The 15,416-nt window shown below is 37.3% G+C and overlaps 1 protein-coding gene across 1 annotated transcript in view; it reads right to left on the bottom strand.

Moving 5' to 3' along the window:
- LOC140170013 (uncharacterized) overlaps positions 1-14,561 on the bottom strand; it is a 44,223-nt gene extending 29,662 nt beyond the window's left edge. The window contains exon 1 of the mRNA XM_072193325.1: positions 14,258-14,561. Coding sequence (XP_072049426.1) covers positions 14,258-14,324 — 67 coding nt within the window. The 5' untranslated portion in view covers positions 14,325-14,561. The remainder of the gene's footprint in view (positions 1-14,257) is intronic.
- Positions 14,562-15,416: the final 855 nt, after the last annotated feature.

Raw genomic sequence — 15,416 nt, 5'->3', positions numbered from 1 at the left:
TGTTATAAAGAAACAGCGAAACCAGTGTTGCTAGTAACATTGTCTATTCAAGTCAGTTTACAGGATAATGACACTCTTACTGACAAACTTACAGAAAAGGAGCACTGGTATACATAGTATACACAATTTTTTCAAATCGTGAAGTATAGCGGGTCCTGGTCTGCTATTATTAACATTATTACAACAGTATTGCCAGGAAACTCACTTTTGTATTATTGAGGTTAAATTTACTGTTTAAATTAAGTGTAGTATACCTTACTTTGCTCACTGTGATTTCAACACCTGTGTTGCTAGTAACATTTTCAGTTATTTTGAAACAATTGAGAAAGCTACAGAAGAATCTAAAGAGGTGACATGGTTAGCTATGTCTGTTGCAGTTCATACATTAGATATGATGCAGCAGAGTACCCTTTTTCATCTCATTTGATGACTCACATTTCGGAAGATACAAGATTGCCAACCGACATTTACAGACATAGTGCTTACAAACATTACATGTTTTGAAATTGTTCAAAACATTGTTTGTAACTAAACAGGAACAACCTTCCACAAAGCTTTCAATTTTCTTGATAAACGGACGTTTAGGTGTCGATGTTGAGGTATATGCATATGTCCTTAAGTTTTGAAACAGTTTGCTTGATCAGACTCTTTGTTTTTACAAGTTCACAAAATAATATTACACGGAAAAACAGTGGCAAGATCGACGGGAATTATATAAATAAACATTGTTATTCATCAGGTTCGCCTTCGCAAATAATAAAGGAGACAAGAAGAAAAAATGATCCCGCCTGGGAATTCAACCCAGGACCTCAGGGTTACGAGACCTACGCCTTAACCGCTTGGCCACGGGAGCTTCATGATTAGGCTGGTTGAAATTCGAACTCATCAGGTTCGCCGTCGCAAATAAACTGAAAAGGTTACTAGCAACACTGGTGTTGAAATCACAGTGAGCAAAGTAAAGTATACTACACTTAATTTAAACAGTAAATTTAACCTCAATAATACAAAAGTGAGTTTTCTAGCAATACAGTTATTGACATGTGAATAATAGCAGACCAGGACCCGCTATACTTCACGCTATACTTCATTGAATAGACAATGTTACTAGCAACTGGTTTTGCTGTTTCTTTATAACAGCACCTGAAAAGGCAAAGCTACTGGCAACACTGGTTTTGAAACCAATGCAAATCATGTCACACCATGCACTTAATCCAAATCACAATACTAGAGTGTTGCATAAAACTAACAAGATAGTTAGTTGTCTGTTAAATCAGAATTTTCCATTGTAAATAAAATCTCAAACGTCAAAAAAGTGAGGTTTCTGGCAACATTTAGGCAGAAATACTTGATACTCATGCACTACAGTTGGTAATGTCTTCATACTATTATATCATACAAATGCATCATCATCCCCTAGGTGGATAAAAGCCCTTTTTTTCATAATATTTTAAATTAAAAAACTGAAAATTATGCAATTTTCCTGGCAACACTGCTCCCACGTATGAAAATTACTTTATAACAGCACCTGAAAAGGCAAAGCTACTGGCAACACTGGTGTTGAAACCAATGCAAATCATGTCACACCATGCACTTAATCCAAATCACAATACTAGAGTGTTGCATAAAATACAAGAGAGTTGTCTGTTAAAATCAGCATTTTCCATTGTAAATAAAATCTCAAACGTCAAAAATGTGAGGTTTCTGGCAACACTTAGGCAGAAATACTTGATACTCATGCACTACAGTTGGTAATGTCTTCATACTAATATCATAAAAATGCATCATCATCCCCTAGGTGGATAAAAGCCTTATTTTTCATAATATATTAAAATTAAAAACCTGAAAATTGTGCAATTTTTCTGGCAACACTGCTCCCACGTATGAAAATTACTTTATAACACCACCTGAAAAGGCAACACTACTGGCAACACTGGTGTAGAAACCAATGCAAATCATGTCACACCATGCACTTAATCAAAATAACAATACTAGAGTGTTGCATAAAATTAACAAGAGAGTTGTCTGTTAAAATCAGCATTTTCCATTGTAAATAAAATCTCAAACGTCAAAAAAGTGAGGTTTCTGGCAACACTTAGGCAGAAATACTTGATACTCATGCACTACAGTTGGTAATGTCATCATACTAATATCATAAAAATGCATCATCATCCCCTAGGTGGATAAAAGCCCTTATTTTTCATATATATTAAATTAAAAACCTGAAAATTGTGCAACTGTCCTGGCAACACTGCTCCCACATATGAAAATTACTTTATAACAGCACCTGAAAAGGCAACGCTACTGGCAACACTGGTGTTGAAACCAATGCAAATCATGTCACACCATGCACTTAATCCAAATAACAATACTAGAGCATAAAATTAACAAGAGAGTAGTCTGTTAAAATCAGCATTTTCCATTGTAAATAAAATCTCAAACGTCAGAAAAGTGAGGTTTCTGGCAACACTTAGGTAGAAATACTTGATACTCATGCACTACAGTTGGTAATGTCTTCATACTAATATCATAAAAATGCATCATCATCCCCTAGGTGGATAAAAGCCCTTATTTTTCATAATATATTAAATTAAAAACTGAAAATTGTGCAATTTTCCTGGCAACACTGCTCCCACGTATGAAAATTACCAAAACTTTTTTTTCATGATATTACTAGACCAACATCTTATCTACTTACTCTGAGCAGATAATTGTGAGAAAAGTGTTACTTTGGGGTTACATCAATTTTCCCAACACAAGTTTTGGCATGGCCGAAAATAATGAAACACACCCCTATTTTACATAATGGTTTCACCCACTTCTGAAAGTGATTTGTTTGTGTTTACATGATTTTTATAGAGAGGAAGGATATCTTATTTACTGTATAAAAGAAGGGTACTGAACACGATTTCCTTCATCCTGAAATCTGACCTGATATTTCTACATTTTGTTACATGTGAAAATGCTGAAAATGCTGAAAATTGGGCAAATTTACATTTTGGCGGTTGCCATGGCAACCAAAGGTGCAGAGGGGACATCAATGTCATTCCTGTTGACTATGACCCAAGGTGCATCCATGCACAAAGTTTGAAGAAAAATCATTTTTTGAAGTCTGCCAACACTTATTTGATTTATACAGCAGACCAGTCTTAACCCCTTTTCTTTATTTGGGGCAAACTTACCCCACCATATGGGCGGACTTGCCCCAGCAGTATGGATGACGGATACCTTCTAAAGACGGCTAAGATAATGAGCCTAACCTTTCACGTCTAAGATGCAATACGTCTAAGAGTATCGCGGTAGATTTAAATCAACGAATCACAGGGCAGGGCCAAGATTTCATTGGTCAATAATTGAATATGTTTAATATGATTGGCTGTTTGGGATTTCTGGCCGTGTGATTTGTTGATTGAAGTCTACCTCAACCAGTGATATATTTCGTATTGCATGAACAGACAGGGAGTAACGAATTTATAATTCATTAGACATGAATTTAGTATAAATAAATAAATAAATAAATAAATAAATAAATAAATAAATAAATAAATAAATAAATAAATAAATAAATAAATAAATAAATAAATAAATAAATAAATAAATAAATAAATAAATAAATAAATAAATAAATAAATATATAAATAAATAAATAAATAACACCTCAATCCTTAAATAATCAAGTTATTATATTCAAAACTTTTCCATGCATGCTTTTACAGTTTTCAATCCTGCAACTAAAAGTTTGTTCGGCATATATAAGGCGGAAACACCGAGCACTACTATAACGTCGGAAATTATTCGGCTTTTGTTACTGCGCACGTTAATTAAGGTTTTACCGTCATCACCCGATTTGAGTTGACTATTGCGCCTGTTTTCAACGCGTGCGTACTCCGCGTCGTGCTCGGCGTTGCGTTGCAGACAACGCAGAGAACGATGCGTGTTGTGCGTGTCAATGCTATTTTTACGCACCGGCGATAAATAGGGCCACAAAATAAAGAAAACAATGTTTGCTGAGCGCAAAAAAAAAACCGGCCGCTTCTAATATATTAAGGGTTTTCCGTCGTCACCCGATTCGACTCGACTATTGCGCCTCTTTTCAACGCGTGCGTACTCCGCGTCGTGCTCGGCGTTGCGTTGCAGACATCGCAGAGAACGATGCGTGTTGTGCGTGCCAATGCTATTTTTGCGCACTGGCGATAACCAGGGCCACAAAATAAAGAAAACAATGTTTGCTGAGCCTGAGCGCAAGAAAAGTGGCCGCTTAAATATAACATGTAGGCCTACAAACCAAATTTTGCCAGCGTGCTTCCACTGATAACGGACCTGGACCCCTCCCCTAAAGTAGGCTTACGACAGTAGAGTCCAATGGTATGAAGTTATAGGCCTACCCAACAAACACAGAATCAAGGTGTTTTTTTTTTAAACATTAGGCCTAAACGAGTGTTGGATAAATTGGTTAATTCGTTTTAATAATATTTTGGCCTAAATGTTGGGTAACCACTACCGGTATATTATAGGCCTATTATTAAAGGTTATACGTTTGTAGAACGTTTCATAATGAAACGCACCACACGGCAAGTTTATAATCCAACATTTTAAAATCTTTAAAGCATTTTGTGTTATTGGGTAAAGACCTAGGCCTACTAAGTGCACTGAATTCATAATGCATGCGATATAGACAACACCATCAAAACTATTCAATTTCAAAAAAATGTGTCATACATTTACAAAAATAATATCATAGCCTAATAGGCCAAACGTTTTTCTACAGCTAAAGGCAACCCAGTGTTTAACTTTGCTTTAATTGAACTGCTTTGTGATATGAATCCACCTCGAGATAATTCCGTATTATATAGTTTTTGTGACCAAAAAAGTTTTCCTCTCGGTAAACGGCACTAAGCATGCTAAGTAGGCCTATGCCTATAATAATTGTAGGCCTATTATAGTCAAACACTTCCGGCCATGGTGTCAAACGCTTCGCTTTAACATGTTTAATAAATCCTCTTTTTGGTCGATCGAGTCAGGTGAACATGGTGAAAGCTGAAAATTCCTCACTTTGTGTAACTTACTAACTTGATAACTCTTTGGTCCAATATCTTTGCAGTTTGCAGAATGGGAGTCTTTCTTACACCCGTTTATGACGGACCAAAATACACCAAATTAGTAAGAATATTAAGGCATGAAATCTTAATAATCGACATCATTAGAATAATTGTTCCTATTATGGTAACTTCTTAGGTAACTTTTTTTACAGTGAAAACTTTCCTGCGTAAACAGACAATACCTTTTTTGTGGCCATATGCGTAAACGAACGCTTATCCGGCATCAGATCGCGCGTGTATACCAGCGCGTTGGTACGCACCAAAATATCCATGTACGCAATTAACTACGCATGGTGTCGCAGAAAAAATGCATTTTTGACCTATTTTGGTCAATTTACGCGAAAACAAGGCCCGGTACCCCCAATTTTTTTTGGCGCGATTTACAGAGCTTTTTATTTTTCATAACATATATAAAATTTAAAAAATTTGATCGATACAATTTTTTTTTACAACGCAAAAGGTTGTTTATTTTGAGAAAATTGCTGATTTTGCCATTGAAGTGTACAGAGATTTTTGGAAATGTACACCTCTTTTAAAACGGCTGTAGCTCAAAAGTGAGGTCCGGCACCCCAGTTTTTTTTACTGATTTATTATCTACACATATTAATGTACAAAATATGTCAATTTAAAAAAAAATGATCGAATGGTTTAGTTACGACGGTAAACCCTTAAATACAACATGTACAAACCAAATGCCAGCGTGCTTCCACTGATAATGAACCTGGACTACCCACACAGAATCAGGGTATTTTTTAAATATTAGGCCTAAACGAGTGTTGGTTAAATTGGTTAATTCGTTTGAATAATATTTTGGCCTAAATGTTGGGTAAGCACTGTATATTATAGGCATATTAAAGATTACGTTTGTAGAACGTTTCATAATGAAACACACTACAACAAAATTAAAAACATGTTGTGAAAATGTTATTGCAGACATATATTATTTTGGCAACATTGTCCCAAATTAGAATATGTTTTGCAGCAAGTGTTCAATGTTTTTGATTGTTATTTTAAAAATGTTTTAAAAGTTTAAATGTTTATTTAAGCATTTTGTGTTATTGGGTAAAGACCTACTACGTGCACTGCCTGACTTTATAATGCATGCGATATAGACAACACCATCAAAACTATTCAGTTTCAAAAAGGGTCATACATTAAATTATGATATCATAATTGGCCAAACGTTTTTCTACTTCAAAAAAGTTTTCCTCGCTAAGTAGGCCTATGCCTATAATAATTGTAGGCGTATTATAGTCAAACACTTCCGCCCATGGTGTCAAACGCTTCGCTTTAACATGTTTAATAAAATAGTCCTGTTTTTGGTCATTCGAGTAAGGTGATGCATAAAGCTGAAAATTCCTCACTCTGTGTAACTTGATAACTCTTTGGCCCAATATCTTTGCAGAATGGGAGTCTTTCGTACACCCGTTTGTGACCAAAATACACCAAATTAGAATTGGGCTAAGAATTTTAAGGCTTCATTAAGTCTTTTATAGTCGACATCATTGGACACTTCTTAGCCTAAGAAGTATCTTAGGTAACTTTTTATTTATAGTGAAAACTTTCCAGCGTAAACAGACAATTCCTTTTTTGTGGCCATATGCGTAAACGAACGCTGATCCGGCATCAGATCGCCCGTGTATACCAGCGCGTTGGTACGCACCAAAATATCCATCTACACAGTTAACTACGCATGGTGTCGCAGAAAAAATGCTTTTTTGACCTATTTTGGTCAATTTACGCGAAAACAAGGTCCGGTACCCCAATTTTTTTTGCGCGATTTTGCAGAGCTTTTTCTTTTTCATAACATATATAAAATTAAAAAAATTTTGTCTCGACAATTTTTTTATACAACACAAAAGGTTGTATATTTTGGACAAATTGCTGATTTTACCATTGAAGTGTACAGAGATTTTTGGAAATGTACACCTCTTTTAAAACGGCTGTACCTCAAAAGTGAGGTCCGGCACCCCCTGTTTTTTTTCCTGATTTATTATCTACACATATTAATGTACAAAATATGTCAATTTAAAAAAATTTGGTCGATAGGTTTAGTAACGACGGTAAAACCTTAAGTCCCAACTCACGCTTGCGTAGACTCACATAAGCATACGCTAGTCACGCATTACGCAACACATACATAGCGTAAGCATTGCGCCCAACAGCGTGCACGCCATTCTATATCAATCAATACACAGTGTTATTCAAGTCTTTATTTTTTCCGCCTTAACACGGCGCGCCATTGCCAACGCGCGACGCAAACTTAGACCGCGACGCGAGGTATCGCGTAATTGCCATCTCTACTGCATACGCGATCAGCACGGTTACAATAGTCCACGAGTATGCAGACCCCGCTGATTGCCGGCACTGAAAACAGCTGAATAATACGGCTATTGTATACTCTCCCGACGAAAGGTCTTTCCGCACCCCCTATAACAGCAGAAAATGCTAAATTGTAATGATATTACGAATGGAAAAAGTATCAAACCTAACTGTCACTAAAATATAAACCCTTTAATCAATAATAGTCATAATTGCAGGAACTTGGAACCCTCATTTATTAAATAAATAAAGAAAAATTATTCTTATCATGATGCAGTCATGTCTACAGTAGAATTCATCTCGACCTTTGCAGGACTTAAGCTAGCTTCAGACTCCGTGTATTGTACGTACAATATTGTATGCAACATATCTACGTTATTTAATCTATTGCCATTCTATTTCCAGTAATGTTTAAGTTCTAACGAATGTTTGATGACGAAAAATCGATAATATGTTACATGTAATATCTAGTAGAAATATATTATCGATTTTACGTCATCAAACATTCGTTAGAACTTAAACATTACTGGAAATAGAATGGCAATAGATTAAACAACGTAGATATGTTGCATACAATATTGTACGTACAATAAAAAGTCTGAATACTGCTTTAACCCCATTAAAAGCTATTAAACCAAGATAACACTCATTGAAACAGCTCAACTGATTAAATCGGATCTTCTCTGGTTGTGCACAAGTGACTGTTTTCATGTGCGATATCGCAATAAAGCTGGTATTCATAGCTTCAGTTGGGTAACCGATTACAAAGGAAACGAAAGGAAACAATGTTATGTGTGGCTTTGTTCACGAAATCAGACAATGTCGTGCTTTTTGTAAACCAGCATTCTTGAAAATGAGCAACATAATGATTTTTGACTTAACACGGTTTAGAAATAATTTCTTCATATTTTTGGTGTTATCTGTCGTTTACATGTCCTTCCTAAAACACAAAAGTACGACCCTCTCCAAACACCTAAATTAGCTAAAAATTTAGGACATGTTACAAAACTTTATTTTCTAGAACCTATTTAGAATAATTTAAATGTAGCTTTTACCGGTTTTTTGTGGCATCCTTCAGAAGTGAGCGGTCCGATACCAATATTTTCGGTCAAATCTCCATTCAAATAACACGGGGAGTTGGCTAGCTATGCCTTGCCCTCACTCATATTTTACAAAAGTACGACCATTTCTGAACATCTAACCTAGCTGTAATTTTAGGTCATGTTAGAGAAATATATTTGCTAGAAGTTTTGGAGAATAAATAAAATATTGGCTGGTTATTTTTCACACAGTGATGTTAACTAGGCAAGTGTCCATTCTCCCAACATACATCATTTGTAGGGGTCACGCGTCAATGGTGAGAGCACTGTGTATTGTGTATAGGAAAACGGACAGTAACTGCAGTATGTTTTGCGGTACACAGTAAAATTCCATTGAGAAAAGTGGCGGCGCTGTTTAATGAGGCTCATTATGTCGTCAATACCTTGTTGTTATCAAAAAGTGATCATGATCGACTTGCAGTTATCCCGACTGCACTGCTGGTCATCATCAACAATGTTTGATTCAAACGCTATTTGGGATCGGTTGTTATTATTATCTTGCTGTTGTTTTTTTCGGCCGTCCAGATTTCGGGCATTTGTCCATTGAGCCATGAATCTCCTTTTTTCTCAAATTATATCGAACAGATCCCTCGTTAACATTCAATAATCTTGCAATTTCATGGTTAGATTTTCCTTCACCATTCTGGTGATCGGTAATTTTTTGGCATTTTGAGCCTGATCTGATGTAAAAACTAAACAATTTTGGAAGTCGAAATTAAACTATAATGGGAGGGCGAGTTAGCGCAGCGGTAGTTCCCTCGCTTTGCACCACTGAGGTCCCAGGTTCAAGCCCCGGCGCGGCCCAAGGACTCGTGTGCACTTGGTTTATCCCGATTCCATGCTCGCTCTCGCAGGTTTTTTCCGGGATCTCCGGTTTCCTCCTGTATCACAAAAATCGGTGATTAGTTGTTTGGTTATAAATCAAAAACTTCCTTCACCCAATGGAATTTGGGGAGCTGCACAGATAATTGGTGGATGTTACAATCTAAATGCGGATAGGTGTGCGCCGTTCGGCAGCAACCTAGTTGCATGCGATCTGATTGTGATGATTCACCATTGCAGCGAAATTACAGCGCTTTGAGTCCTCTAAGATTTGGAGAAAGGCGCTTTATAAATCCAAAATTTATAAATTTATTTAGATAGGAAATCCCTGTAGTGTGGCTGCATGATATTAACTGAATGGAAGTTATCTCTTTTGGATCGTGGCAAATAACATAATCGCATAACAATTACTAATCCGTTGTAATCGGGGGATGCCTTTATTTCTCTAGTATCATAATTCATAACCTTGATCATTTGCTATGCATCACATGTTGTAAAGAGTTCAAATATCCCGGGCACAGTGACATCGCCCCGATATCTTCATAGTAGAAATCGCCATGGTAGGTTGAATCCACAGCCACCCATGACCATTTTATTCGGACCTTATGAGATGCATATTATTAGCGAAGTGACCTGACTAAGGCTATGACAATAGACGGGGTCATTGATTTCTCGCTCTGTGAGCAAGCTTGTATACGACATTGCGGTCAATGGTTATACTCTCTCCACTTGAGTGAGTGCCGCTATAGCCTGCTGCGCGCTGTAGTCCATACAAGACCAACGCAATATAAAATTGAGAGTCTTGGTCAAATTTTGAGTTCAAAGCGCACGGCCAATTTTCAAAGCGCACGCTAACGACTATAATATCTGTTCAACATGTATTTTCAAGTGTATGAGACCACATCTGGTTTCTTGAGAAAACTTCATTTATGAGAGATATTCATCATTTTCTAACTCAGTATCCGAAGATTTTCGTCTGATATCAAAATCGTGCATAGCAATTCACGTGTATCGATCCCGTGTATTCATTTTAATGTCACTGCTGCACCAAATAATTATTAGCCAGGCGATGTCGGTGTGCCGGGCGTCATCTGTTGTTATGGTGGTCGTCAAGAACTGACGTCATAATTAGCTAATTAAGCACAGCGCCGCCGCTTTCCTATAGGGATTTTGTACAGGTTTTTCATGAGATCATAAGAAAGTTTCTTTCGTTATTTTCCAGCAATATTTTTATGTCATAAAGTTGATTAAAACTGATTAAAGGTATTATAGATGATATTGAAGTAAATAAATAGGTTCCAAGTTGGTATTATTTTCTAAAAATTCAACAATTGTTACTGCGGAAAGACATTTCGTCGGGAGAGTATATACTTGAACGATACGGAATTATATTATTTGGCTATTAACCAATGAAATGTCGTTATTCATGTCTACTGAATGATAACGATCTATATCCGAAATATCGGATCGATGTGTCGAAGCGCGGCGAGACGCACAGCCGGACACACAGAGACCGCCTGCTCGCTCATTATTTTAGCCGTACTAGTGCACCTATAGCCGTGAGGATACCAGCAGCTGTTAGAGCACCAGCAGCACAATAGCGACATAGTTTGAACCCTGTTGACCCTTTTGACTCTTTGACATGTTTCCGTCATTTTATTTCCGTCAGGTTCTTTCTACGTATAAGCCTAATTGGGCATACTTTAAAGTTTGACCACATAAGATCTTTGACCTCGGATGACTTCGGTTTGATTTTGCTCATGGTCCCGTGATATGAAGAATTACTTTCACCAAGTTGAAGCCCAATCGGACGAAGTTTAAAATGTAGCCCCTGGATGACCTTTGACCTCGGTTCATCTCGATTTCATTTCGCACTTAAATTTTCCTCGTATCAAGGATTCCACCCACCAAGTTTGAGCCTGATTGGACATTGTGAAATTTCGAACCTCCAATTTGGTGACCTTTGACCTCCGATATGACCCTTGACACTACCATTTCAACAGCGCATCCCCGGTACCTGTCTATATCCCAAATGTCGGATCGATGCGTCGAAGGGCGGCGAAACGCATGGCCGGAAACACACACAGTGCTCGTTGTCTTTATAGTCCAATAAATTCCCGTAACAATCATACAAATCATGTAAAATTTGCTGCAATTGGCAGAGATACAGTACTTATAGCGCTGATATTATTATAGTCTATGAAGGCACTACAACAGCACCCTTATTTGGTGAGAAAAGGTCATTGAACTTTACACAGAAATCGAGTTCAAAATTGCTTAAAATACAAGCAATGTGTTCCTCTAATCATAAGGATTCAGAAAAAGTATAGTTTGACCTATCTACGATGTACAGTTATGGAGTTACGAGCAAAAATGTAACATCCTGACGTCATAGATCTAAAAAAAAATTCTAAAATTGAAAAATGCACCGATTTTGTTGAAAATGATCCCTAATTATTGGTCTTTTTATGTAGTATATTTCGTTACGTTAGTAACACATCAAAATCGACAACACCCATTGAGTCGCATTAAATCAATTTGACCTTGAAAAATTGTTGTGTTACCTGTATAAGCAGTACCCGAGACTATTCTTTTTTCTGGTTTCTTGCAACAAGACAAAAATATTGAGACCAGTTTCATCAAAATCAGAGCGGGGGCAAAATTAGACCTATGACGTCACAATGTTACTGCAGATAGTGCAAACTATTCTTTTTCTGAAACCTCTAAACTAGGCGAACAATTTGCCTCAACTTTTACGAAAATTGGAGCAACTTTCACTTTTGACCCACACACAACAAGCAAGTCGATCTGTTACCTTTTGTGCCCCCATAACTTCTAACTATAGGTCGTACACAAACATACATTTCTAGGATCCGTGTGGCCAGACGCATAATTTGACATGTTTGAAAGAGTTATTGGAATAAAATTATTTTTTGCCCCCCATATACGATCATGTCGGGTAATTTGGGTGGGGGTATTTTAAGGGTCACGGTCTCACAATATTGCTTAGAAGGCAACAGATTCAGCAAACCCAAATTAACAAAAATAAGCTGGTTGCAAACTTTTACGCAAACTTGCCGCTAGGAACGCGGTTTTTCCAAAATAGAACCAGTCTATATTGATGAATCAACACTTTTTCCTCCCACAACTGTAAAATTATTTGCGTGTAACCATTAATAAGGACTCAGTGGCTATTTGTGTGAGCCGAGTAAAAATGCAGTTGCGCGAAGTCAAAGTTAAAATCAAAGCAACATGGCACTTACACCTCGTCTTGGTCCGTCCTGCCTCGGGATGTCAATTTGTGCAATTTTATGTCTCTGAAGGACTTGTGTAAACCTTTGATTTCAAATAGCCCCACAAGAAGAAACCCAGAGGTGTAAGATCAGGAGATCTTAGGGGCCATTCCACTTAGTGCTTCAAAGTAATCACACGATTGCCAAACAATTCTGCAAGGCATTCTGTCAATTACTGAAAAGAACAGGTGGAGTGCGGTATGACCCACTGGAATAAACAGAGAGGGCAAACCCGCTCACTTGTATGGCACGTATTTTGTCCAATAAAAGAGAAGACTAGTTTCCTCGGTGAAGAGAAAAAAATGATTTCTTGATCCAAAAAGCTGCTCTGTCGATCAGGAACCAGGAACTACTAACTGCGAAATTTGGATAGCCAACAGGTTTGCCCCACAGTGCTACAAAGAACCACTAACCACGATATTGGATAGCCAACAAGCTTTGCCCCGCATGTCTACAAAGAGCCACTAAACGCGAAATTTAGATCATGAGCCAACAAGTTTGCCCCGCAGGGCTACAAAGAACCACTAACCGCTGTATTATAGCTATGTAATAACTGTAAGAGTATTATTTTTGCGAGGGTTTCATTTTCGCGAATTTTCGCGAGTGGGCATGGAGTAAGCATAAATATATATGTTAATATATTTTTATATAAAGTTACATAATATACTTGACATAAATTCCATGAAAATAAATATACACACAAATAATCACTTACAGTCAATGCAAAATTCAGAATATACGCGTTTCATTCACTCTACTTAAATGCTCTACTAGCTGTACAATGTTCGATTATGACGTGGTCTTTTGACGCTTTCAGGAATTTTTAAGTCCCATTCAGTGATCCCAGCGCAAGTGTGAAAAAAAATTAAGTTGTTAATAAATTGCTTAAAAGTGAAGGATATGTCATTCAATAATTATTGTCATTAAGTAATAATTTTGTAATGAAAATTTTTGGCAAACAACGAAGAAAACAGCAGTATTGACGAAGTTGAAGCCCCATTCAAATACATGTAGCTAATACATGTAAATACCTTATTTTGATACACGGCTTTCGACTGAACCACTGGCAGGCTATGTTAGCACACCTATGACAATGACAAAAGCACCAAAATGTTAATTTTGGTGATTTTTACGGTCATCCGGATGACCAAATCACTGAATGGGCCTTTAACTTTACAGGCCTAGTGAATTTCAAAGTCTAATTGGGCCAATTTCTTAAACAACTGCCGCATATTGACAATGGCAATAATCATGAATAATCATCATTTATGTAGGTATTAGGCTAAAAATAGTGTGTCTTACTGCTTGCGAAAAATCCAATGGGGAATGAGTCCCCCCCCTTTTTTAAATGACATTAAAACAGACATTCTTATAATCATACATAATGAAATATTTTTTGCGAATTTAAAGTGTATGTCACACAATTCTTCGAACAAAATGCTTTAAACCTATTTTACTGATTTTGTAATCAAAATAATTGGACCAAAAATAATTAAATTTCCAATTTCTCCGAGGTAAATTCACACCGCAAAATGAACCTTTTTCGCCTTACAAATTGATTCAATATATCATGAGAAAGTCGAGGCCTGTGGCAAATGAATAGAAAATAAGGATTTGTACTCACTTTGTGAGGCCACAAACTGCTGATGCAGCAGGAACACCAACGCTGCAATAATTACGAAATTATTCATGTCGAACTATTTCGGCAACCTACAGCTTTGCTTGTCCTTTCCGGGGTACCAACTTGTACCTGATTTAACTCTCGCGATTTCCTTGAAATTGCTTTCTCAGGTAAGTTTCAACTGTACATCAAGATATTAAATAACCACCGATCGAAGAACCCGGTCGAAGAACGTCTTGCATGGGCGTCTTCCACCTTCCTCGGAAAGTTATGGAATGTCTTTCATTTCACCAAGTATAAAATATCATAACTAGCATAGAAACCTACCAGAAGGGATGGACTAGTCCTATGATTGACAGGTGTTAGGCACCCACGCAATTTGCTTATTCATGCTCGCATTTAAAAAAAAAGTTCTTTCATTCAACAAGAACACGGAGTAAGGTAATACGTAGTCTCCTCCGCAGCCAGTTTGGTTACGCTCCCTCCACACAAACAGTCTGCCAATTGCCACTTATAACACCGTTTCTGATTGGCTACACGAATGTAGCCGGAGAGCTGTACATACGGGAACTTGATTGACCTCAGTCAGTTGGCGAGATGGCGGGTCAAACTTGCTCATGAATAATAAAGTAGCCGTCTAGCCGATCGACCAATTGAAAGCTTTGTTTGACGTCAAGCTGGATGACGTCGGCAGAAAACCGTTAGCGAATCAAAAAGGATCAGTTCGTGATCATTGGCAGACTGTTTGTGTGGAGGGAGCGGAACCAAACTGGCTGCTGTGGAGACTAGGTAATACGAATTTCTTGAATTTTATGTTCTTGTTCATATCTATCTATTCGAAAGGGAGTTTTTCATTCTTTCATCAACAGCGAGCGATAGTACATTCTAGAAGGTGTGTAGGTGCGTTTCTAGAATTTGATTGTTTATAGAGTTTTCTTCCACAAGTCCGGTATCAAATCGCGGGAAAACAACTGGTTTTGCATAATTCACAGCACGCACCTGTGCGGGCGTATCATTAATAACAATTAGTTTCGTTCAGGTACCTGGATTTGTTCAAAAGATACGGTATTGTGTTGATGAACTTGTTGACATTGCTTTGCCTTCAACTTGATCAATAGCTATAGGCCTATATGTTAATAACTATTAATAGCACATTAGACAG

Source organism: Amphiura filiformis, chromosome 14 (assembly GCF_039555335.1).
Source record: "Amphiura filiformis chromosome 14, Afil_fr2py, whole genome shotgun sequence".
NCBI lineage: Eukaryota > Metazoa > Echinodermata > Ophiuroidea > Amphilepidida > Amphiuridae > Amphiura > Amphiura filiformis.
Note: the sequence above shows the minus strand (reverse complement) of the source record. Positions and strands in the feature narration are given on the sequence as shown.